At 41.4% G+C, this 27480-nt stretch overlaps 1 protein-coding gene across 3 annotated transcripts in view; it reads right to left on the bottom strand.

Moving 5' to 3' along the window:
* MARK1 (microtubule affinity regulating kinase 1) overlaps positions 1 to 27480 on the bottom strand; it is a 119031-nt gene that overhangs the window by 18605 nt on the left and 72946 nt on the right. For 2 of the 3 annotated variants that reach the window (XM_023247971.2, XM_023247972.2), the window contains exons 6-13: positions 26989 to 27059; positions 21887 to 21943; positions 18043 to 18279; positions 17837 to 17956; positions 7268 to 7367; positions 6118 to 6230; positions 3455 to 3608; positions 2962 to 3155 (exon numbers count right to left, since the gene is read on the bottom strand). In XM_023247971.2, coding sequence (XP_023103739.1) covers positions 2962 to 3155; positions 3455 to 3608; positions 6118 to 6230; positions 7268 to 7367; positions 17837 to 17956; positions 18043 to 18279; positions 21887 to 21943; positions 26989 to 27059 — 1046 coding nt within the window. Of the gene's footprint in view, positions 1 to 2961; positions 3156 to 3454; positions 3609 to 6117; positions 6231 to 7267; positions 7380 to 17836; positions 17957 to 18042; positions 18280 to 21886; positions 21944 to 26988; positions 27060 to 27480 lie in introns of those variants that run through there. The other variant, XR_006592123.1, reaches the window with a different exon arrangement.

Genomic DNA, 27480 nt, shown 5'->3' with positions numbered 1-27480 from the left:
TTTAAAGGTCGATTACTATCCAGTTGTTGATGAGCTTGTGGAGATACAATTACTCTAATTACTCCAGCCATCGCTGGTAGCGTCTATTAAAAATTTAACTGTGCATGTTCCAAGGGTACGCACATAGCCAGGAGCGTGCATTAGCGCCCAGCATTAGCACCGGGGCCCTGGATGAGGGGGTGGGAGTGAGGGGGGCGGCTTGTGCAGTCAGGGACCCTGGGGAGTGGGGTGAGCCACCTGAGGTTAAAAAAACCTGGTCATCCAGAAACCAAACTTCTGAGAAGGTATTTAAGAGAAATACAGTAATGACGTTATGTATCCAAGGACAAATACTCTGAAAAGCTGAAAACTCTAAACACCGCACGGACAGGGGAATAAACTGTGACACACGCGTCTGTCGGTACCGAGGAGAGAACGTGTAGGCCCTCAAGAGACCGCAGTGGGTCCAGGTGTTCGGATGTACAAGGACCCGATGATATTTTAAGTGAGAAAATTAAAATGTAACGGATATAGTACGATCTCATTTTTATAAAAAAATAAATCCCCTACGTACACGTATATTCATTTATGTGTTCTTTAAAAAGGAAAACCTATAAAGGAATTTCTCCCAAATGATAACACTAGTCACATTGGAAGTAGAGAATGAAAGGTAGGGTAAACTGTTAATTTTTCTTGAGACATTTCTGAACTATTAAAACCAAACAAAATGTATTATTTTGGTTTCTTGCATTGCCAAAATTAATACAGTAAATGAAGATAAATTTAGAACCAAGGGGCTCAGAACAAAATTCCTCTATGAGAATCTTTTGGCTTGTGTTGTTTTTTTCCTTAAAGATGATAAAGAAGTGTGGCATAAGTACCTTGAATTTAAACCAGTGTCAGAGTTGTTATGCCCTCTTTACTAAACATGCTTTGAAAAGCCACACATGCCTCAGCACCAACGACTCTGAGGAATCAGCATGTCGACACACAGGAGGAGATTATAAACAAGGGGAGAGAAGGTTTACATGGGGAAGCGACAGCCAACAATACAAGACAGCATCCAGCTGAGAGCTCGATGACACGATACGACAATCAGAAAGACTGGCGAGATCCGGAGTGCTCAGTCCCAGGACACTCGATCCAGGAGGTGGGGCTGGAAATGACCTGTACAAATGGCATTTTCATAACGTGAGGGGGGAACTTCAGACAAGAGCACCACATGGAAACTGGAGGAAAGAGGCAGCCGAGTATATCGACGGGAAAGTAAGATCCACCCCAGTGGAACGACAGATCGCTATAGGGCGGCGGCAGGAAATAAGGGACCAGATTCTTTCTTTCTGTGCTGTGGGGTGATGATGCTCCAGAAACTGTCCTCTAACGGATGTTTAGGTAAGGGAAAATGATGGTCTGCCTGGGAAAACTACTTTTCTTAATGACGTCTTAAACTCTATTAAGAGTTAAAAAGCATTTCCAAACAGATCAGTGGGCAGGTAAAGTGGTTACATTTATCTGTTCTGAAAATGGTTATGCACACCTATTTCAGAGTCTAGGCAGCGACAATCAAATCACATGTTTTAAAAAGATATGGTTTCAATGAACTACGTGAGACAGTTGGTGCTAGGGAGTTTTAACCCCTTTGCAATTAGGGTTGTGCTGGGTTTTCTGGTATTCTACTTCATGTTTCTATTTCAAGTACTTTCTTCCCTTTTCTTCTCTTTTCCTACTTTCCCTAGGCTAAACCAATTTTTTTTCTTCTGTTGGTTTAAAAGCTGTAAGTTCTATTTCTGTTCTTATGTTGTTTGTCCCTAAGTTCCTGAACTCATGTTTGCTCAATGCTACTGTTCCTCTTTTTTCTTTTTTTTTTTTTTCGAGAGAGAGCAAGAGAGAGAGAGCGCACAAGCTGGGGAGAGGGGTAGAAGGAGAGAGAGCATCTTAGGCCCCATGCTCAGTGCGGAGCCGGACACGGGGCTCGATCCTGGGATCACGACCGGAGCTGAAATCGAAAGCTGGGCGCCCAACCGACTGAGCCACCCAGATGCGCCCCCTCCCACGACTTTTTTTTAAAACTTATTCTGATCTTATCTTTTGCTGAAAGGCGTGGGCTCCTTTTCTTTTAATCTCCACCCCATTCTCACTTCCTGGGTATTGTCCACAATGTCGGTTCTGAATTTTCATTCTGTGTGTGTGTGTCTGTGTGCGTCTGTCACCACATACACACCCGAACCAGTTATTTCATCACGTTCAACTGCATATATTTTCTAGTGACACCGCAGATTCATTTCTCTTCCTGTCAGAGCACGGTTCTCCTCACACCACAGTGTTTGCAAACAGGTCACTATGTAACGAGGCCGCTGAGATATCTGCTGCCTAAGAACGTGCTTATCGGACTTTCACACTGAAACGACAATTTGGCTACATACAAAACTCTGGGTTCAGTGTGAGTCTCTTTTAGTTCTTAAAACATATCACTCTACTTGTCTTCCTGCATTCGTGCTACTGTTGAGAAATCTGATGTCAGTTTGAATTTTGTTCCTGTTAAGGTCATCTTCTACCTTATCCTGGAAACTTTCCAGAAGTTTTCACTTGGTTTTGGTGTGTGTGTTTCACACTTTAGTGAGTCCAGGAGTAGGTTTTCCTTCTGGCTTCTGTCTTTCTGAATCTTTTAATTTATTTTTATTTTTTATTTGAGAGAGAGAGAGAGAGAGAGAGAGAGAGAGAGAGAGAGAGAGGAGGGGCAGACAGAGAGGGAGAGAGAGAGAGAATCCCAAGCAGGCTCCACATTGTTCACACAGAGCCCGATATGGGGCTCGATCCCATGACCATGAGATCATGACTTGAGCCGAAATCAAGAGTCAGACGCCTAACTGACTGAGTCACCCAGGCGCCCCGAAACATGTTTTTTAAAAGGATGGCTTCCAAGATTATTTTTTTCAAAAGCAATCTGACAACAAATTGCAACGTGCCAGAATGTTCACTCACACTCGGGATAGTTGAAGACTTTTTCCTTTCTGGCCCCACAAGAGGGCTTGCAGTCACCTCACTTTTTGACCCAACCGTAGTGCTGCCAAGTTTCCGAGCTAAGTCCTTGTCCCACTCGTCTTTCTGTTCACTCTCCACGCTGTTAGCCTGAGGCCTCTTGGTGTATGACACGGCAGGGGGAATGGAGGGCCCAGCTGTAAACACATTAAGAAAGCACAGTTAGCCGAAGATCCTCGGACACAGTTTCTCCTGGTGAACAAAACCTCTAAGTTAAAAATATCCTTCCTTATATATTTTACACTTGGAACTAACATTCAACTGTTTGATTATAAAAGTTAGGTCAGTCCCTAAAAGGGGGATTCTCTTAATCATGCAATAATAGAAATCGGTGATAACAGATGATACAAGCACATAAACACATGAGTGCGGAGTTCTCGATAAACACGAGTTTGGGCAGGACTGGTGTCTTTTCACTGGTTTGACTTCTCCCCACCATGATCACTGAAACGCCGCTGCTTCTGGTTTGCGGAGATGCTTCGCTGGACCTTCAGGTGGGCAGGGGACTGGAGGCTGCTGTTGTTCAGGTCACTGCTGGGCCGTGACCTCTGACACAAGCTTCCGCTAGATAACGACTCGCCGCCTTCAAACTATAAGGAGAAGACAGACCGCAAGGATTTTAAAAGAAAAATGTTTATGCAAACAATATGCACTCCTGGTTTTCTAATCTATCCCAAGCCATACGAAGAGGAATCAGAACCGAAAAGAAAAATCAGTTTGGACACAGAACTGTGAGCTGGCAACCAGGAAGGGAGAGAACTGGGTACAGTGGGTCTCCACGAGTCCGTGCCCCCTTCTGTTATCTTGTACAAGTGGTTTGGGATCCTTAGTTTAGTCAAAACACCAAAGACCAGTTACCACTTACTGAATGGTTATCATATAGTAGGTGTCTTGCTAAGCAGGCTCTTTCTATGTTACTTTGTGTAGTCATTACAATAAATTCAATTGTTTACTAACCTGAACTTTACAGATGGAAAAACTGAGGTTAGGAGGACGAAGGGCAATCTTTGGGATTCAAACTCAGGCATAGTTGGAATTCAAACTTAGGATGAAATCTAAAATTTTAACTTCAAACATCCGCTTTTTTTTTTCCTACCACACTTAACAGAACAAAATTTGGTTTATTGACTCTGATTTAGAGGCTACATCTATTTAGATAAGCACAGTAAATAGGGGGTCGATACACTAGCCCTCTCCTTGTAACCACAAGAGGTTTGTTGCCCGCAAACTTCTGACTGAGTCACTGGCATCCCAAGGGAAAATGTAAATTGATATGTAAAGTTACTAACGACAAATAGCAGAGTTATACTGATGAGAGTGGTAACAGATAACACGGAACACACAGTAAAGTGCCAGAAACTGTTTTAGGAACTGTGCAAGTATTAGTTCATTTAACCCTCTCAATGACCCTCAGAAGTAGGTACTGTTATCCTCATTTCACGGAGCAGGGATCGGAAGCACAGAGAAATTAAGGAAAGTGCCCAAGTTGATAGTTAGCGGCTGTGGGGGTGGAGGAGGGGTGGGGATTCAAACCCAGTGAACCTGGCTCCAGAGTTCAGGCTCTTACTACTTAGAGTAGCCTCATTTGTTTGTATTCGATACAATTCAAACTTCATTTTAATTCATGCACGGGCTGGGCTCTATACTTATGATGCCAGTGCTTGCTTAAGAGGAAAATTAAAGATCTCAGGAGTGAAATCTCAACACATAAGTAGAAATAAGTCAAAGACTTTAGAAACAACCATTTTACTATTTCCCACTTCTTAAACTTCTCTTGATTTGCCTTCTTTGATACCGCTTCTCCAGCTGTTCGTGTCTCCACTGAGCTCCTCCCCCCACTGGAATGGCAGTACCCAGCTGGCAGGGCCAGAGAGGGACAGATGAGTTAGGGAAGTCCTCAGAACAGCGCCTGGCACGTTAGCGCCGTGCTCCTCTGACGACAGCTCGCAAATCTATTACTGCTGCTTCTAACACTCCCTCCAACCCAGATCTTTACACCCAAGTGTCTACTGAAGAGCTCCACCCAAGAGGAATCTCAAATTCACCCACCTCAAGTGGAACAAACCTCCATCTTCCCCCTGAAATCCACTCTTTTCGTATCCCGGCAAATACGTCTCACAAAACCAGTCACCTGTGCTACAAATCTGAGGGTCCCTCGGCCTCATTTTCAACAGGCCGCCAAGTACTGCTAATTCTACCTCTGACGTGTCAGCCTGCTGTGGGTGTCTGTCGTCCTGTCTGTCCTGGAGCGCCCCGCACCTGCCCCCGACCAGAGCAGCGGCACGCTGTAAGCGCACCGCTAACTGCGACCCCCTCTAGAACGAGGGCTCCTTGCGAGCAGAACACAGCAGAGTCCGTAAACGTCAGCTGAACGTACTGCTTCGCCAACAGCTACCGTCTAATTAAAGAGAATTTCAGCCTATTCCACAAAGTGCCTCCCACAGGTATCTAATCATTAACAAGCTGTCAATGTTCTCGGCTCTGTTCTTGACTCTCAATTCATACCTTTATTTTTGCTGTGCCAAAGGACTGTTTGGTTTTATGGTTCAACCACCATCTGTACACAGTTATTCCTGACCTGAATCTATCTCCTTATTATACAGATCTCTCCTGGCCCTGAGAATTCCCCATTGCAAGGATCAGAGCCACTGGATGTTCTAGAAGGCAAAATACCACCAAACAACATTTTCCTGGGTTCCCACCTACTCAAATCACTTCCGATACATGTTTTGTTTTAAATGCCATCCCTTCCTTCCATCTCGTCTTCCTGCACACCTAGAATAACCATGTTCCTTTGTGCAGGGCTGTTGTTTCTGGAGACACAACCCTGGGGGCTCTCATTCTCAAAGACTAGACTGTGTGTGCCTCTCGGAGCTAAGCAAGGTACTTGGTCTGCTCTTGCAGAGCAGAATCCCCCTGGTACTTGGAAATGAAATCAGCTCATAACTTAGCATCTTCAGTTTGAACTTGAAAAATAAGAATGTTAGGGCCTTTATATTATTTTCCATACCATACAGAACAGATGTGCTAACATTATATCTTAGCTGTCACTTGTCTCAAGAAACGGTTGACATTAATCTGAAAAGGTAAAGAACTTACTTCAGGTGGTTTTCTACCTAGTAGAATATACGTAGCCATAACTTCATCATATTTCTGATTTATTAAGGCGTCATTTATCTCATCTCGCGCAAAACCCATGGTGACCATGATGTCTAGAAAAAAAATGCAAATTTTCTGAAAATGGGTTTATTTTAGTAAACAAACCAACAAATGTAAGTTTGCCAACACAAGATATGAAAAATTCTGGAATTTTAAAGAGTAACATTAACTACCAAAACTTCTGTATTATTAACACACAGATACTGCATATTCAGATGCTATACAGTCACAATTTTTCATACAGAAACTATACCATGGGATCCACATTCACGTGCCTAGCCCGCTTCTCACCACCTAACACATTCCTGAGCTCCTCTGTTCAGCCAGAGACACACTAGCCATCTGTGACACACACAAAACCCCTTCTTTCTTTTTCTCTATCTGTTAACACACCGTCCACCACCCATGGAGTGGTTTCTCTCATCTCCTAACAACTCCTACTTTCTGATCTGAAGGCAGGCTGATTCTTCTTTGGGAGGCTCGAATCCCGCAGTTGTTCTGAGCCGATTCCTAACACCCTAGAACACGCCTCCCTTGCCCCTCTGCTCTCAAGACAGAGAGGAGCATGGTTGAGATGAGTCAGCTGTGAGTTTCTGCTGGCTTTGGTAACAGAGACAGAGTTGCAGAGAACAGGTTGGAAGCAGAGCGCGGCTGGGTGTGGGAGGATGCACCCCGCCGAGACGCCGGAAAATAGAAAGGGAGAGCCAAAGTGTTCATCCCCTCAGCTCAAGTGCCTCCACATTTTTGGTTAAAATACATGCTATGTTTTGCTGATACTTATCAGTCTGATCAGTGCTGATACTTAAACCATTCCTCCTGTTAGGGATTTGCTGAAAGAAAAGAACTAGGTTTATCTACATTATTTTAACTTCTGTATCACTGTTGTCAAGAACTGAAATGGATTTTAAAATACATGAGGACAAACTTGAAATTGTAACGTTTGGTGGAAATTCAGGGAAAGAAAAGATGACAATGCAAGTGTTTTCCAAATAAAAACGATTTCCTATTTATGTTTGTAAACACTATCTTGGTAGAGTGCAGGTCTCTTACACTGTAGGGACAGCACGTCTCCCAGTATTTAAATACTTACCTATCCGTTTCGTGTCATTGAAATCTGGTTCAGGCTCAGAATATGGCTTTAGTTCTTCTTCTTCGTGACCGACATTCATCCACCGATCTTTCATTATTTGCTAGGAAATAAACTTTACATTATGTTTGGCCAATCAGAACATTCCACCACTTATTTTAGCTCTATTTTTAGTTAGTGTGAAATTTTTGGGTTCACTCAGCAAGAATCATGATGTTTTCAATCTAAAGTCAGTCTGCAGTTTGATTGCCAGGCCGAAAGAGGGGTGAGGCTTTGGGACGCACTTACATACCTTGTGACAGTGACAACTATCGTCACGCACACTCCCTGAATGTATGGATTCAAAATAACCTGCTGCCCATATTCTTCTAAAAGGAATATTATCTCATTTGCAAGTTTTAATCTCAGAACCCAGTGATTTCAACCTTTGCTTCATACTATTGCATTTAAGATTAGTGAAGAGAGTATTCATTTTTCCTGGTCTTCTACCCAACGTATACTTATACACCTGCATTTTAAAGTCACCACTTATAAAAGCGTTTGGAAAGCAGACACCATGAGGAATGGAAGACAGGGTTAGTAAGTAAAGACGGCTCAGAGAATGTGGAAGGGGGGAGTGGTCAGAATGTCAGAATGGAAGCCAGACTCAGGGATGAGCAAGGATGGGGGTGAAAACAGGGACTGGAGTGAATTAGAGTCAAAACCAGGAGAGGTGTGAATTCGAGCAGTCCCGGTTTGTTGAAAGGCAACCTCATTGGGGGCATCCTACGGAATGGGGAAAATGTTCACAAACATATATTGGAGAAGGGGTTAATATGCAGAATACATACGGGAAATCTGACAATTCACTAACAACAAAACTGCCCAATTCAAAAATGGGCAGAGGACTTGGATAGATATTTCTCCAAAAGAATATACATCAAGAGCCAATAAGCCTATGAAAAGGTCACTAATCTAACATCACTAAACATCAGGGAAATAAAAACCACAACGAGGTATCACCTCACTTCTGTCAGGATGGCTACTATAGAAAAAAGTGAAAGTAACAAGTGTTGGCGAGGACGTGGAGACAGGAGCCCGTGGGTGCTGCCACTGTGCCTGCACGACGGGGTTGCTCCTTCGGCGAACAGTGTGGAGGCTCCTCGAAAGGTACCACCAGACCTATAAATACGATCTGGTAATCCCACCTCTGGGTTTATGCCCACAAGAACCGAGAACGGGATCTTGAGGGGTATCTGCACCCCCGTGTTCACCACAGCTTTCCTCACAACAGCCAAGGTGTGAAGCAACCCAGGCGTCTGATGGATGAATGCGTAAAGAAGATGTCGTCTATACACACAACGGAATGTTACTTAGCCTTAAAACAGAAGGAAATCCGTATGCTGTAGCGCGGATGAAACTTGAGGACGTTTCTAAGTGAAATAGGCCAACCGCAAAAGGACAGATAATCATTACATGAGGGATCTAGAGTAACCGAACTCACAGAAACTCAAATTACATCCTTGGTGATGTTCTCAAGTTTAAGATGACAATGTTAACAGACTGAAGATAATAACGAGTGGGATGAGACTTGTCACAGATCTGTAGCAAGTGAAAGATTCTGGAAGAGTAAGAGTCCATCCCATGACAAGGGACTGGAAGGGAGAACGCGGGCCACATGGGCAGACGCCCAAGGGCAAACGGCAGGGGTGCGTGTCTGGAGGACAGCGAGTTCAGAACGACCGGAGAGCACGGGGCGAGATGGGTGGGGAGGCAAGATGAGGGTAGAATATTAATAGGGTTTCTTTCAATCACCTAAGGGGCACGTCTGGAGGGTGTGATTTTGAAGTCTCTCTGGCCAGTGTGTGGAGAGTGAACCAGAGGGGTTCGTGACTGGAGGCCCAGAAATCAGCTAAGAGGCTTAGCAAGAATCTAGGAGAGAGGTGACGCCCGTCTGAATTAAACGGAGGCAGTGGCGAGGGGAAAGGACGGATTTTCAATACTGGGCTGGTAAAAATCAAGAAAACTTTGTGACTGGATACGATGGGGAATGAGGATGTGGGACCGTTCAGAGGAAGAGAAGATGATGCCCAGGTTCCTGGTGTAGACGACGGAGTAGAGGTGGACACCACCTACTGGGAGAGCAAATTCAGAAAGAGGAGGAGACTGGATGGGGAAAGAGGCGGCTGAGCGTTGGAGCAGAGGAGTTTGAGGTGCTGGTGGATAGATATCCAAATAGACATGTTCTGTAATGTTCTGTGAGCTCCAGAGAAGCTCAAGAGAAATCTGGGCTGAGGACGGAGATTCAGGAAGCAGCCGACACATGACGTCAGAAGCTGTGGATTCTCCAGGAATCCCAAACAGAGTCGGAAGGAGTAGACGGGGGTCCACGGCACAGCCCCACGGAACACTGGCATTTAAGGGTTAGAGAGAAAAGTGACCCGAGAAGTGAGTGGAGGAGGGAAATCTGCACAGTGTGACACGGAAGGAAAGGCAAGAGTTTTTAGTTTTTAAAAATGTTTCACTTATTTATTTTGAGAGCGAGTGAGCACATGAGCAGGGGAGGGACAGAGAGAGAGAGGAGAGGGTTCGAGAATCCCAAGCAGACTCTTCACTGTCATCACAGAGTCTGACCAGGGGCTCGATGCCATGAACCAATCGCGTGATCGTGACCCGAGCTGAAATCAAGAGCTGGACGCTCAACTGACCGAGCCACCCAGGCGCCCCAAGGCGAGTTTATCGAGGAGGACACAATGGTGTCCTGTCAAAGAAGGTGATAATAAAAAAGTAACCTGCTGTGTTTAGGAGCAAACATGAGTGGCATCCCTGAGGCAGGTTTCAGGGGAGCAGAGGGGCCACTGAGAAATAAGGCACAGGCGAGGATACGCGCAGCGTAAGCGGAGCTACTTTTTACAGAGTCGGGCCGGAAAGGGAGGAACACGAGGGATTCTAGGCAGGGACTGCGGGCTTGAAGGGTGCCTTTTTCTAAAATGGGAGACACACGTACAAAGGCTGTGAGACAAAGGTGGCAGCAGAGAGGAGGCTGGACGGGACAGAAGAGGGAGCTTTTCTGAAGGAGAGAGCTATGAGAGGCACACAGGGATCTGCTTCACTGAAGTTAGAGCCCTTGAGGATAAAGACTGGGCCTTCACTACCTTTCTCAGCACACACGCTTGGTGCTGCGTTTGGACTGGGTAATATTTTGTTTCATTTTTGATGTTTTTATTTATTTTTGAGACAGAAAGCACGAGCAGAAAGCACGAGCTGGGCAGAGAGAGAAGGAGACAGGGACCGAAGTGGGCTCTGTGCTGAGAGAAGAGAGCCCGACGCGGGGCTCGACCTCACAAATCATGAGGTCATGACCTGAGCTGAAGTCAGACACTTAACCGACTGAGCCACCCATGCGATGCGGCCCCGGGCAATATTTTAAAATAAGGCTGCTACAGAAGCCCCAGGGTACAATGACATGTTGAGAGGAGCTTAGCAACGAAGACGGCTGGGGAAGCCGCTAGAACTTCCGGGAGACAGACAACCGAGGGCTGCGCTGGGCCTGAGGACACTGAAGAAGGAAGAGCTACAGAGGTATCATTCGAAGCACCTGATGACAGAATTTGTTCTGGGAACGAGGGAAAGAAAGCCTGGAATCCAAAAGGGTTCTGAGGATTCTAAGTCAGGCGCCTGGTGGAAGAAACAACACTGCATCCGTGAATTAAGTGAGAAACGCAGGAGCAGTAACAGATTTGCTAGCTGGAAGATGGGCAATTAAAAGCAAAATGAAGATACTCCAAATTTCCGGATATTTCTCAATTACACTGTGCTTGCTTGGTGTTCATTTCATAACCATTGTGTGTCTGTCGTCATCAAGGAGAAAAACGTGTGTGGGCCACAACCCGCAGGCAACTTGTCTTTTACCTGGGGAAATAAGATTTGCTCCTGAAACCTGAAAGTATCTGAACACACGACAGAATTAATTATTCAAAACTGTGCTATGAGCAGTGCATATTGTGCTTATTAATAAAGGGCAAAGGGGCGACTTGTGGTGTGGGCTGGGGTTTTCAGGGAAGGAATCATAAGGAGAGAGAATGTGAAGTGACTCTGGAAACACCGGGAGAATCTGGGTTGGTGGAAGAGTCAAGGCAGAAGAATTCAGGAGGAAACAGTGAGGAAGCTCCCTTCTCTGACTCGGAACCAAGGTAACGTGGAAAAATACGGAAGAATGGGAGATAAAGTTAGTATCTTCAGATGACTGGATTTAAACATGATGTGATGGGCGATGGAGAAATGCTACATTTCACCAACATGGATGTTACACAACATTTTTTTTTTTAATGTTTATTTATTTTGAGAGAGAGAGAGAAAGAGAGAGAGAGAGAGAGAATGAATGAATGAATGAATCCCAAGCAGGTTCCACGCTGTCAGCACAGAGCCTGATGAGGGGCTCGAACTCAGGAACCATGAGATCATGACTTGAGCTGAAACCACAAGTCGGACGCTTAACCGACCGAGCCACCCAGGCGCTGTGAGAGGAACAATCTGAGGAGACGTAGCAGGAGCAGGAACCCCGCTGGTCCTCACACAAAGTTAGATCTGAGGCAAGGCTCATCCAGGGAAAGTGGGGGAAATCCCAGGGATATGGAGACACCAGGGCAGCGAGGAGAGAAGGAACGCGGTTTTGCCGTCCTTTTTTCCTTACTGTCGTCACTGGGGATTGCCAAGGGCCCACCCAGCACAGTCTGTCTCACAAAGGTAGTTGGATTTCAAGACAAAATAAAAATCGTCTGAAGAAAATTTTCCTTTGGCAAAAGGAATGGAAGGTAAAGGTGGGAAAGAAAATCTGCTTAAAGGAACGCGTAGAGGCATAAACTCTTAATTCTAAACGTGAAGGTCTTTTCCAAGAATAAGGCACAGGGAACAGCAAACTGTGGATGTAGAAGAGGGAAGACCCACGTGCAAGAAGCTGTTCTTAGCTGTGTGAACCTCATGCCCTAAACACGTCTTCTGTGGGAACCAGGGTTTGCCCTGAGGCCAAGGCAGAAAGGCCCCCGGAAACGGAGGTGCTGCGGGCCAGGCGAGTGGTCACGTAGCCCTCGCCGTGTGGCTAGAGGCGCAGTACAAGGCCGCACAGCACGCTAGACCTGCCAAATAAATGAATCCACTTCAGATTTCATTCGAGATCTCGGTTTCTCTCTTTAAAAAATGCTCATTTATTTTGAGAGAGAGAGAGAGAGATCAAGCGAGGCAGGGGGAGAGAGAGGAAGAGAGAAAATCCTAAGCAGGCTCTGCACCACTAGCACAGAGCCCGGCATGGGGCTCGATCCCAGGAACCAGGAGATCAGGGCCTGAGTCAAAAGCAAGAGTTGGACGCCCAACCGACTGGGCCACCTGGGCATCTCTCTCTCTCCTCTCTCTCCCCTCTCTCCCCTCGAAGTAATCTCTAAGCCCAATGTGGGGCTTGAACTCATGACTCCAAGATCAAGAGTCACATCCACATGCTCTACCAACTGAGCCAGCCAGGCCCCCCCCGAGATATCTCAAAATGAGAAACAAGAGGTCAAACAAGATTCCAAACCGAACAAGAGAGAGCTCACTCCAGCCACCACTGCCAATGGACACAGATGACTATTTGCTAGAAATTCTACCAAAATAACTGATTCAGATTAATTATCAAGAAAGAAATTAACAGTGGAAATACACAACTTATACCTTATGTTCACATTAAAAAATTATGGACTTCAGGATTGCCAGATGGAAATTTTTCTTAAATGGTTTTAACCCCTGTAAAGGTTCACCATATACTTCTGAATCTGTATGTAGAAATCTTTCATCTATTTATTTAAAAAAATTTTTTTTTTTATATTTTTGAGACAGAGAGAGACAGAGCATGAACGGGGGAGGGTCAGAGAGAGGGAGACACAGAATCCGAAACAGGCTCCAGGCTCTGAGCTGTCAGCACAGAGCCCGATGCGGGGCTCGAACTCACGGACTGCGAGATCATGACCTGAGCCGAAGTCGGCTGCTTAACCGACTGAGCCACCCAGGCGCCCCTCTTTCATTTTTTTAAAAAAGGTTGTTATTATTACTAATTTTTGCTTTATTGCCTCTTGTATTGGGCAGATGCAAGCAAGATTTGCAAGACTACCTTAGCAGCAGCTGAAAAGGTGTTAAAGCAAAAATAAATACTTTTTTTGAGGAGAAACATAGATGACAGAGAAAGCGCCAGAAAGAGGAGCTTTGCCTTAGGCTCAAATTTTTTGCATTATTTTGAGAGGTAACACAGTCCATTCTGGTTAAGAACTGGGAAAATTAAGGACATACACAGAGGGGATAGCAGAAAAACGTGATCAGTTTCTTTCTAATAAAAATATCTAGACACACCAATATTCCAATCAATAGGGAAAAAAGTATCATAGTGTATAATATAAAACACAAATCCTTTAAAAACCCTGTGTGATACTATCCCTCCTTGTTATTAGTGCAGTGAGCAAGCTCTGACAGCATTCATACACAACTTGGAAAAATTATGCAGCCATTTAGATCTAGAAACAACTAGAGGTCAAGCAGTAATTTCATTCATTTTATTACCATGGGCGATAAATTAGGTACTTAATATATAAGGCTTTAAGAAATACTTTAATGAAGTAGCAATTATATTTGAGAAGAGGAAGATATCAGAGTTAAATTAGAAGTTTAGTAAGATAACAAGATAATAAGATTCTTAAATTGAACTTCAATATTAACAAATTATATAGTGAAGAAAGACTAGTGTTTGCTCTAATCAGTAACTCTTGACACTCAAGTAGCACTGAAAAAAATTCATAAAGTTTCATTTGTTTTTACATATAAGAATTAACAGAGGAAATATTTCATATTAAGATGTACAAAGCTGTTACAAATCCGGTAAGGCTGATTAACCAGACTCCATTAGACTAGCGGTTCAAAGACACAGAGAGCTTCTATGTAAAAAAGCACAGTTAACCTAGTCATTAAAAATACTAAGCATTATCTCAGATGAAATAAAGATAAATTAAGGCAAGTATGACAAGCCATATAACTACCATAAAGGCATCAAATGTGGGAAATTATTACATCGAATACTGAATCCAGGTGGAGAACAGATACCTTCAAATGCCTTAGGTCACATTCAATCTTGTAGCAATGATACAGAAGACCTGTCAGACTGTTTACACCCTCTGACGCACTAATTACACTCTGGAGAATATATCTAAGCATATATCCCAAAGGGAAAAAAAAGCATATCACGTTATTATTAGTAAAGACCATGGAAACAACTAACCCAAAGAGAACAACATTGCTACTGGCAAGGAAGGAGCTCACGTTTACGATAAAGAGAAGTACCTGACCCAAAACCTTTTAAGTTAAAAAAAAAAAAAAAAAGAATGCAACACACCACGGAAACATTACTACCATAAAAAAATTTATGTTTATACACTCAAGATTAGGGTTTTGCAAACTGTGGGGTTTTTTTTTAGAGCTTAAGGATTTTTTTGCTGTACAGTCGCTACTAAAGTTGGTACGAAAAATGAAAGTGAAGACTCAAATGATTTTTGACATTATTGCTATTTCAAGGGGAGTTTCTCAAGGTTTGGTATTAGCAATCTTTTCTTTTCTTTTTTCTTTTCTTTTCTCTTCTTTCTTTCTTTTTTTTAAACGGTGTCAGGTTTCTTTGGAAAGTTATTTCCGGGAACTAGCCTACAAAGGCGGACTAGCCTTTGTACAGTGATATCTGCAACATTATGATAATATTTCCAATGCAGACTCATAGTTCTGTGGCTGGAAAACTTAGTTTTGATAAGCTGGAACAGAAGGTTCCAGTCTATACTCAAATACATAGCGTTGAGACTCTGATGATCAAATGTTTTAATGCAGTAATTTGGCTTTAAAATTCAACCCAGAATTCCAATACTTTCATCTTTTGCATCTTAACGCTAATAAGGATGAATGACTTAAGTATGTGGCTACTGTAAATTAATCATCTTTAAGTGACTAAGTACATCATATCAACTGTCTAAGGGATTTGTAACATCCATAATCATTTCTGTGTGTTCTTTTTGCTCTTCTCATTAGTTAAGCGGATGCCTCAACTGTGAACATTTTATTAAGTGACATTCAGGTAAACTAGGTTCCTATGATAAAAGTGGGTCATAAAGCAGGATTAAGAAAGATTCAAGTTGCCATAAAATTTTACTTATTTTTAAAATAGTCTTTTTTTTTTAATTTGTTTTTTCAACGTTTTTATTTATTTTTGGGACAGAGAGAGACAGAGCATGAACGGGGGAGGGGCAGAGAGAGGGAGACACAGAATCCGAAACAGGCTCCAGGCTCTGAGCCATCAGCCCAGAGCCTGACGCGGGGCTCGAACTCACGGACCGCGAGATCGTGACCTGGCTGAAGTCGGATGCTTAACCGACTGCGCCACCCAGGCGCCCTAAAATAGTCTTTATTTTTGTTAAGTAAGCTCTACACCCAACGTGGGGCTTAAACTCATGACCCCAAGATCAAGAGTCGTCATGTTCCTCTGACTGAGCCCCCTGTTGCCATAAAATTTTAGAACTGATACGAGAGTCAACAATTTTAACTTTTTTCACTATTTCACGTAACTTTCTTAAATTTTTTTTTTTAACGTTTATTTATTTTTGAGACAGAGAGAGACAGAGCATGAATAGGGGAGGGGCAGAGAGAGAGGGAGACACAGAAGCCGAAGCAGGCTCCAGGCTCTGAGCTGTCAGCACAGAGCCCGACGCGGGGCTCGAACTCACGGACTGTGAGATCATGACCTGAGCCGAAGTCGGACGCTTAACCGACTGAGCCACCCAGGCGCCCCTCACGTAACTTTCTATGAATAATGGTTAAAAATAATTTTAATGGTTTTTTTTAAACTTATTTTTGAGACAGAGACAGACAGAGCATGAGCAGGGGAGGGGCAGAGAGAGGGGGAGACACAGAATCGGCAGCAGGCTCCAGGTTCCGAGCTGTCAGCCCAGAGCCTGACACGGGGCTCAAACTCACATACTGTGAGATCGTGACCTGAGCTGAAGTCGGACGCTTAACTGATGGAGCCACCCAGGCGCCCCAAAAAACAATTTTAGAAAAGTAATAATATTAAAGAAGGCAGGCCTCTGTACGAAAACACTGATAACATACTCTTTTACCCTCAAAGGAAAAAAAAACCCACAAAAATTATAGGAAGGAATCACGTTTAAACAAGTCAGTAAAAAACATCTGATATTTGATTCACTGGTATAAAGCATTTATAAAATAATTTCCCAATGGAAGTCACCATCTTTTAACTTCCATCAAAACATACTGTACCTTTTGGTGGAAAATATTTGTGGAAATAAAGTTACAAAGCCCAAAGTAACCCGAGAGCTCTGTAACACAGTGGGCTCTGACTCACCATAAAGCTGTCTCCTACCCAGCATGAAGTCTAGGCCAGAAAGGCCCACTGCTACACTAAAAAGTCCAGTTCAAGTAAGGTTAACTCCCTGAATTCTCTACCCCATCTATTAAGGCAAATAAATGAAGACAAGAAAGTACCAGTGGATAATACATGCGGGATCTCTGAAATCGTCTTAGCACAGGTTAAAATATCATTCTTCAAAACAGATGGGCGAAATCCTTAGAAAGTGGTTTAATGGCAGCGTCAGAAGGAAAAAAGGTTAGACATTTTGGTTTTGTGAACCTCTGATGTTACGTGGCTATAACGTACTGAGTATATTTATAACCGCGCAATAGCATCTATTACAAATAACCTCGCGTGTGGAACGTATGTATGCAACACAACAGTGTGTTAAGAAATGAAATCCCTGTTTCCAGTACGTTCGACTTAAACTGTAAATTTTCTGTACTGATATTGAGTGTTTTCTTTAAAAAAATTTAAGTTTTTTTAATATTTATTTATTTTTCAGAGAGAGAGAGAGAGAGAATACGAGCAGGGAAGGCGCAGAGAGGGAAGGAGACACAGAATCTGAAGTAGGCTCCAGGCTCTGAGCTGTCAGCACAGAGCCCGACCTGGGGCTCGAACCCACAGAGTAGCGAGATCATGACCTGAGCCGAAGTCGGACGCTCAACTAACTGAGCCACCCAGGGACCTTCTGTAAAATTTTTTAATGTCAGCTACTAATTTCAGATACGGTCATGAAATATTCACTGGATTAGAACTTCAACTATCTTTTCTTTCATCCTTGAAATACCAGTATTTCCTGCTGCACACAAGGCTCCCACTTTGGAGCAATTTCTGATGGGCCAGGTTTTCCTCCTTCTCCAACAAAAAGTCCATTTCATTCCTATTTTTATGTTGTTTTAATTTAATACTTCACTGCAGGACAAAGAAGAAATAACAGTCTTTAAAGAAGCCGAACATGACAACTTCTGAGCAGGGAAAGAATCATGCCACCTTCCCTAGCCCTGAATTTACATGATTTGCCCATTTTCTAAGAAACAAAACGCCAAAAAACAAAAACACAAAAACAAACAAACAAACACAACAAAAGCCACAGGGGAAAAATTATTTAGAATGCTCTTGGAATATCTGAATTGTGAAACTTTAAATGCGGAGTACAAACAAGAACTTACTTCTAAGCTGCCTCTCTTTATTGGATTCAGCACCAATAATTTCTTCAGAAGATTTTCACAGTCGGTGGACATATAGAAGGGAATACGGTACTTTCCTCGTAAGACTCGCTCCCGTAGTTCCTTAAGAAGGCAAAGAAAGTACTCCTAACTGGCTCCTGAAATGATCATGCCTGAGATAAAACATGAGTACCGACTTCCACCGATACCTTCAAATTCTGGCCATCAAAAGGCAACGAGCCGCTGACTAATGTATAGAGAATGACGCCGAGGCTCCACACATCCACTTCGGGCCCGTCGTACTTCTTTCCTTGGAAAAGCTCGGGGGCAGCGTAGGGTGGGCTTCCACAAAATGTGTCTAATTTGTTCCCGACTGTAAATTCATTACTGAAACCAAAGTCAGCAATTTTAATATTCATATCAGCATCAAGGAGAAGATTTTCAGCCTGCGAGGTTTAAAAAAAAAAAAAAAAAAAAGAAAGAAAAAGGACAATGTAAATGCCTACACAAAATAAAATATTCATTATAACTTTCAGATCTCAAACATGTATTTCTTCTTTCTCATTTTTATGCATAGTATCATATTTAGAAGCCCAGCACGGTGTTTCAATGCATAACTGTTCAGAATCGCATCCATGTAAGACTGAATGTTAACACTATATAAGTGAAGCTCTCGTCTATAGGAGTATCTGCAGCTGTTTAAGAAAAGTTACTGAGAACGCTTTTTCTTCCAAGTTACTTTAAACCCATTTTTTTCCTTCACTGTAAGAAACATCCTGGAACCGTACCTTAATATGACCTATGTCAAGAAATGTAAGTTGACATAACACTAACCCTTCTTGGGCTTAAACCAACAAGGTTAGGGGCGCCTGGGTGGCTCAGTCGGTTCAGTGTCTGCCTTTGGCTCAGGTCATGATCTCACAGTTTGTGAGTTCGAGCCCCGCGCCCGGCTCTGTGCTGACAGCTCGGAGCCTGGAGCTTGCTTCGGATTCTGTGTCTCCCTCTCCCTCCGCCCCTCCCCTGCTTACACTCTGTCTCTCTCTAGAAAATAAATATTAAAAAAAAAAAAACAAACCAACAAGTTTACTCAAAAGTGCTCTATTTTAATAGATCATCACTGATTAATGCAAAGCTCAAGAGTATACCTAAAATAACTGCCAGTCGGGGGTTCTGTGCTATTGAATTAAACCTTTCATCTTCTCTGACAGAATGCTTCCTCAACAAAGTTCTGTTCTTTTAGTAAAACAAAACAATACAACACAGCCTCCACTAGATCTTGTTTAAGTTTCTTTTTGCTGTTCTAAAACTAGATTCTCCTCTTCTGGAGGTATATTTTGGTAGAAAGCAGTGATTTCCACCCTCGTGTTTTCAGATGCTGTTTTTCCAAGATCCTAAAACAGAATCAGTAAAAAAAAAAAAAAAGGTTGAAATGTGCCTTTTGTAAACACAAGCTGAATTGCTTGTGTTTACAAAAGGCACATTTCAACCTTTTTTTTGGTACATGTCTCATTTCAAACTCTTTTATAACTGATAGACTAAGGAAATTATTTATTACATTGTAGATGTGTTTTATGAGGTCACCAAAGGGAGTACAATTTGGCTAAAATGAAAGGCAGACTTGTCTGCCTCGCCGGAGAGCCAGGCACTCTGTCCACCTTGCAGCATTTCCCTCCCTCACCTTCCTTCTTTTTCCTTTTAAAGGTGTGCTAGCTTGGGATAGCTATTCTAAAAAAGGGAGGTATGTTTAGCACCCAAAAATACGACAATAATGTGGCGTCACTTATGACATGAATATTGCAACAGCACATACACTTGGGACATTTCTATTAAAACCTAACATTTACAGACCGGTGTGACAAAACCATCTGATGTTCTGATGTAAGAGCCTGGTCACTGTAAATTTCTGGGGCCATGCGTGAGCAAGTGGGGCTTTTTGGGTCTCCGTGAAGATGTCTGGATGGATGTGAAAGTACACAGGCTGCGTCGGAAGGGCAGAGCTGGAGGGGGTCTGAGATCTGCTCCAGGAGCATGAGGGAGAGCCCATCCCCCACACTGCAGGGAAACTCAGGGTGCTGCACATGATTTTAGTTTCTCAGATTTCTTTCCATGTAAGAAATGAGATAAGCTGGGCATTAAACATACAGTCAGGGGAACACTCCTCTACTTTCTCTTTCTTTGTGGAAGTGATTTCTCCCTAAAATAGCTGTGGGAGGAAATGGAGAAGGAAAATTTGGGAGCAGAAGATCTGCAACCTCAGAAAAATGGGGCCAGAATATGGGATTAGACTCTTGACAACTGCTTAAGACAGTACTTTTAAGTATAATATGAACCAGGGCTAGTAGCTGACAGACAACCTGGGAAAAAAATGTAAAAAAGAAAAATAGACTCCTAGGTAAGGTACAATTAAAGTTCAGTTTGGAAGAAGAGAGAAAAAGGGGGAAAAAAAGACAAATATTTTAGCCCCAGGACCTTCTACTCCCATTAAAAAAAAAAAAAAAAAAAAAAGACAAGAGCACACCTGTTTGGCCACACCATTTCTTTCTTTTTAAAAATTATATTTTTAAATTTCTCTTTATTTATTTGAGAGAGGCAGAGACAGAACGAGTGGGGAAGGGGCAGAGAGAGAGAGAGAGAGAGAGAGAGAGAGAGAGAGAGAATCCCAAGCAGGCTCCACGCTGCCAGTGCAGAGACTGATATGGGGATCGAACCCATGAAACCGTGAGATCAGGACCTGAGCCGAAACCAAGAGTTGGACGCTTAACTGACTGAGCTACCAGGCGCTCCTGAAATTATTTTACATTTTTAAATAAAAATGGTGTATGTACTTAAGGCGTGCAACACGATGATTTGATATATATACGCAGTGAAATGATTACAACAGCCAAGCTAATTAACATAGCACCTCCTCATTTAGTTACCATTTTTGTATGTGTGATGACAGCATCCGAAATCTACTCTCTAGCAAATTTCCCAGTACTCAATACAATATCATTAACTTTTTGAATAGAACACTGAAAGCTCAGGCAGCCAAAGCGGAACTAAATGAGACTTCATTCAAACGGAAAAGCTTCTGCATAGCAAAGGAAAGGATCAACGAAAGGTATCCTATGGACTGGGAGAAAATATTTGCAAACCCTACATCTAATAAAGGACTACTATCTAAAATATATAAGGAACTCATACAACTCTGTAGCAAAAAACCAAACACCACAATGAAAAAATGAACACAAGTCCCTAAACAGACATTTTCCCAAAGACGATCTACAAATGGGCAACAGGTATATGAAAAGGTACAGAACATCACTAACCTCCAGGGAACTGTGAATCACAACCACAATGAGATAACACTTTCCACCTGTTAGGGTGGCTATCATCAAAAGTATAAAAGATAAGGTGTGTTGGCAAAAATGCGGAGCCAAGGGACCCCTGCACACCGTTGGTGGGAACATAAACTGGTGGAGCCATTATGGGAAAGAGGACAGAGATTCCTCAGAACACTGAAAGCAGTCCTTCTCCTGGGTATGTATCCAAAGGAGATGAAAGGGTACCTTGCAGAGATACCTGTGCTCCCACATTCACGGACACAAACCTTTCATGACCGTCACAACTTTTTATTCTGAAGTATGCTAGTTTACGCTCATCACATGCATTGGACGTTCACAGAAACACTTAAAGACTTCCCGTTCCTCGAGCTTTACTGTGGAGAGTGGACACCGGCAGCACGTCACAGAAGCCTGGTCCTGTGCTCGCCACCTTTCTTCTGGCGGAATGGGATCTCAGGCATTTTCAGATGGGGACAAAGCTCCACACTGATCTCTTACAACCAGCTAATGGTGAATCAAATCCTCTAGCCTTTAACGCCAGATAACTTCTCCTTCGTATTTTCTTCATTTTCTCAGGGGAAATACTGCCTTCATGAAGTTGCTAGGAGGCAAATAAAAACCACTTTCCTCGGACAGAGCCCGGCACAATTAAGCAACCAAAAAAATGGCTCTCATACTACAAAGCAGCTGTTAACGATTGAGACTTTTTGTCATAAAATCAGTGGCTTACCTTAAGATCACGGTGAACAATGCACTTTTGATGGCAATACTGTACAGCAGACACAATCTAAAATAAATATTTGGATAAAAGATGTGTAATTATTTTATGGTAAAAACACCGCCATTTTCCTCCAATGATCACCTCCAACTAAGATAAATTACCAACTTAGATTTCAAAGTAACATTTCACCATTTCCCTGTTCTCTCAGCTCTGAAAACTACGTGATGTTACACTTAAAATGGAAAAGGTCACTTTTTTCCTGTGTAGACACGCAGCATTCTCTCACCAGAAGACACTAAAATATTTCTTTGTCAGAGTCCGTGAAGGTTTCTGTGGGCTGTTATATTTCTCTGCTGACATGATCAAATGTGTGCAATTTGTAGTTCTGATCAAATGGCTTATTCTAATGTTGGGATAACAGCTTTGGCACACATGAATCAGTCTATTTTAGGAATCATTATCAAATGTGTTCAAGGCATGTTTTTTCAAGCGAGGCCAATCAAAGGGGTATCTGGCATTGTCCTGTACTTATTCATACATAAAGAAATATAAAGAAATGGGAAAATTGTTCGGCCTTAAAACAAAACCCAAGTATCAAAAAAAAAAAGAGGGAAAAATGAAATTTGATCTTAAAGCTGTGAGGAGGTCGGTCAGGCAGATTATTCTACCCCTGTAACTAGGTATTGTATGCAATCATCATTTTTAACCATTACATAGGGTTCTTTGGGAACAAAGACTGAACAAGGAGGAACCCAATGGTAAGAGCCAAAGATACAAATGAGAAATAGGTTATAAACAATTCTATTATAGTTATTTTACTCCATAAAATAAAGACATTCAAAGAATCAGATAGTAATCAAGTTAAGAACTGTTTTGTACATGTAATCCCATCTGATGTACAGGACGGCCATTTTAATTCACAGAACATTCACTTCTGTGGATTCAGTTAAATGGAAACACGCTATGAATGCTGAATACTGGTAAGGCATTTACAAGTGGAGATAGAAATGAGATTTTTAAAAGTCTAAAGATGATGTGAAGTATGACCATGCTAATAGAAATATGGGTTTAAAAACGTTCAAAGTAGAAGTGAGATTGATAGTTCAGTACTATAAAATTATTCTAATGTATATTAAAATGGTTCAGACAGAAACATGAATTCAAAACAAAATCAACACACAATGAGCAATATGTAATTCGATTAAATTCATTTTTGATTCAACAGTTTACTGAGTACCTGCTACGTGCAAGAAAATGTGCTGGCTGCTAGGGGAACACAAAATGAACACGACATGGACCCTGCCCTTAAGGAGCTGAAAGTCTGATTAGGAGAAAATATGTACATATTTTACATGTCTGTGAGCAACCATAATACAAGGCAGAGTCATAGAAGCAGAGGTACAAAGAAGTGAGGGGAATCATATTACATACAGAACAATCTCAGTTAGAAATGCTGCCCGGAGTAGGTGATACTTGATCTAAGCCATCCTTGAATGACAGTACTAAATATTTCAGGATGAGATTTGGTGACGGGGAGGTAGGGGCAAGGTGGTGAAATGTACTGATGTTGAGACAACACAATGTATTTGAAAGTAGGTGGGAAAATGGTAATAGTGGCAGTAAATGTTGACAGGTTGGTAAAAACCTCCAAATTCCAAACTACACAGGTACCACAGAACCACTAAATGTTTTTAGGCAGAGCAATTGTGAATGAGTATGATCAATTTGAAGTGTAAATCCCTAAAATACAGCAGAATCTTGCAATGAATAGTTGTAAGTATTAATTTTCTTAAATATGCTTTAAATTTCTAATATCCAATTTTCATTAAAACATGTTTATTAGGCAAGAGATACATACTTATATGTAAATATCGATACACCTTTTAGAAAATATTTATTTTTGAGAGAAAGAGAGATGCAGAGAGAGAGGGGGAGACAGAGGATCCAAAGCAGGTTCTGCGCTGATAGCAGAGAGCCTGATGCAGGGCTCGAACTCACAAACCATGAGACCATGACCTGAGCTGAAGTCGGAGACTTTAACCGACTGAGCCACCTAGGCGCCTCCCAGGCACCCAGTATTAATACATCTTAATGAATATATGATAAGGCTATTTTTGTATCATGGATGACAGAAATTTGCTGATAATACTGGTTTTCAAGACACTCTGTCTTAGTAACAGTGAAGAAGGCATGTGATAGATAATGATGCGGCTATCAAACATGCATTTCACATTAGACAGAATGATCTCTATGAAAGCAGTTCTAAAGGCATTTCTGCAATAAAAATCTCCTGAGCCTTAAAGTCTTAAGAATGGAAAGATAATTAAAGAGAATGCTCTGTATTAAGCATTTCATTCTCCCCAAACTCTATGACCTCTGACTTCTATCAGTTAAATATGGTGGCTTATAGTATTACAAAACTTACCTAGCAGGTACACTTTCTGCCATGAAAGAGAAGTTCTGCCTTCTGTCTGACTCACTGCAAGAATCCCCCATTCACAAGCCTAAATTTTACTGCATTATTCTATGGCCAGATCCTTCCATCCCAAAACATTCTGTACCTCCTTAAGTAGGATGTAGGAACTTCCTTGTGATTGTTCTTTTTTGGATCTTGAAAACACGATTTACAATCAGGCCTGAACTGACGCTAAAAACCAGACATGTCAGTGTTTTGCTATGAGGTGCAAATGTTGCGTTGCTTTGCAATTAACTTGTAAGTGAGTCAGGAACTCCCACGTTTTAAGTTACTGTTATTGGAAGAGCGGAATCAATACTATGATTTTCTTGTAGGCCCTCAAAACTTTAGGAATAGAGGAGCACTGTATGGTCAATGACTGCTAAAGTTCTCTTAAATTGTCTCTGGATGAAAATAACAGCAGAGTCAAGGACATAGATATGTAAATACTTGCTAATATAGTACATTCCTAACCTGTTAAAGTAATTTCATGATACAGAGCAAATAAAAATAAATGTACATTTATTCTTTGTCTTAACTAAATTTATAAAGAAAAATACGCACCTCGAAAGGAAACTGAAAAACAAATATAACATATAACCTTTTGTCAAAATGACAACAAAACTGTGTGTACGTGTATCCCTCATTTTATTTATTTATTTATTTATTTATTTATTTATTTTATTTTATTTTTTCAACGTTTATTTATTTTTGGGACAGAGAGAGACAGAGCATGAACGGGGGAGGGGCAGAGAGAGAGGGAGACACAGAATCGGAACCAGGCTCCAGGCTCTGAGCCGTCAGCCCAGAGCCTGACGCGGGGCTCGAACTCCCGGACCGCGAGATCGTGACCTGGCTGAAGTCGGACGCTTAACTGACTGCGCCACCCAGGCGCCCCGTATCCCTCATTTTAAAGAACATGAGTTACCTTTTTAATTCTGAAGGAAGACATATAAATAGTAAATACATTTAATATGTATAATAAATAATTATAAAGGAAATATTTCCTATTGCATTACATTTTAAATAGCAACATGAAGAATATGAAACTGATTTCAAAAAATAATTCAGACTCTATTTTTAAAATGAGCCAATGAGTAATTATGTGGATTTTATGACACTATGTACGTTCCAGCCTTCTATCCTGTTCCAACCCATCAGTAAAGACGGGCAAGTTCTTTATAATAGCAGGCACTGTCACCTTCTCTAATTTCACAAACTACCCGACACAGTTTTGTCCACACAGTATGATTTCAGTAAATAAATACAGCCAGCTGACTAAAAGGAACAAGAGTGAGTAGCAGCCGTCTATGAAATATACAGTAAGATCCCAGCGGAAACATTTAATGTCAACTGTAATTTGCTTGCTGATTGGCTACTAACTATAACTTCATGACTGATACTGAGAGAACAATGGCTTTTAAAGTGATGACTAGAGCTTTACTTAAGGTGAGCCTCTGGCCCAGGACAGGAGAGCCCTGAATGGTATGTTCAGTTCTTTCATGTTACGTCCTCATTATCAGTTGTCTTTAGATTTCAGACATTTTAGGATGAATGTTTGTAGGAATCCATCCTGAATAAAAGGGCCATACCTATCTTTGATATAAAGCATTTCACATATTATGCTCCAAAAAGTAATGACTCTGTGGGATAGCAACAACAGAGTTTTGTAACACAAACTCACTTCATGATCAATTTGGAGAATACTATGTCAAAAACAGGTGAAACAGTTTCTCTCACTCTCTCTCTCTCTCTGTCTCTCCTCCAGAACTTTTAACTTCTTCAAATTGTTTATATGTTAACATACATGTAACATCTCTTAGAGGAGGCCTCTGTATAGGTATTCAGTGGATCCCAAACTTTTAACTGGAGAATGGGCATCCGTGCAGAAGTACCGAGCTAGTTTTCACGGAACTATTTTAAATTCACTAAGGTAAAGTTTGGGACACAGCAAGTTGCCTGATGAAATTTTACTTCCATAAATTTTATGAACAATTTATAATTCATTAATTGTCATTTCCATCATCATTTATAAAGTATGTTTTTAATCACTTCATTCCTAAAAATTAGAAGTAAATACCCTAGATGAACTTAAATTACTTTCTCTTATATTTTCTATAAAAAGTCATATTCAATTTGAACTGGAAATATAAACATCTCACCATATTCTTCTCCCACATTTGTAAGGCTTCTTGCCTACTTAACTAAATAAAATTGACCACAGTTTGTAAATCTACAAAAACATGAGTTCTAATACCAAGACATCTTTAATGACAAAAGAAAAGAGAATAATGTCTTTAAGCGCAATGCATATATACTTCATACATTAAGCTAACAATACTTGATAATTATTGGATAAAGGATTAAATATTTCTTTTCTTAGTTTAGTCTATATTTCCAGAACTATCAATGAATTGTCTTACCTATAAGACATTTCACTATTTATCACCATCTAAAAATAACCATATGCAACTATTTTAAATTTAAATTCAGGAAGAACAAACTTCTTTTTCAGTTTCCCATTCTTTAAAAAGTGTAAGATAGCAGGACTTTTCTTCTTTAAAATACCATGTACTCTGAAGTCCAGTTTGTGATACTGTGCGTTGTACATCACTAAAAACATTAACAAAACAAAGTTAAAAACTGCTTTCCATACCTGCCTAAATTTTGCACGGGCCTCTTTTTCTTTCATTCTTCCATGGGCAACTAAGTAATCAAATACTTCACCTGAATCAGAAAGGTAAAGCAATAAAATATACACAAATCTCCAATTAACAGCACAAGCAATGTCAAGTTCTTGCCTTGTTTTTAGAGCAGCTTTTGACCCACAATTTTCTGATAGTTTTACGTAAATCACAAACTATTACATGAATAGAAAAAACAGAGAAAAATTACACACAGAATTGAGTGTCTGTAAGCAGCTTATGATTTAGCAAAACTCTTTTAAAAAATAAGTCATGAAAACATAACTGAGAAAACTTGCTTTCTGATTTCAAGTATTACATAAAAATACAGTCAACTCTTTATTATGCATTCAAATAAAGGGAAGCCACAGCATGAGCAATCAAAAATTATACCTGGCATTGTATTTGGGGGCTACGTGTCAAACAAAGTAAGAAAAGTCATATTATGTTGGATCTCTCTCTTT

Source organism: Felis catus, chromosome F1 (assembly GCF_018350175.1).
Source record: "Felis catus isolate Fca126 chromosome F1, F.catus_Fca126_mat1.0, whole genome shotgun sequence".
Classification (NCBI taxonomy): domain Eukaryota; kingdom Metazoa; phylum Chordata; class Mammalia; order Carnivora; family Felidae; genus Felis; species Felis catus.
Note: the sequence above shows the minus strand (reverse complement) of the source record. Positions and strands in the feature narration are given on the sequence as shown.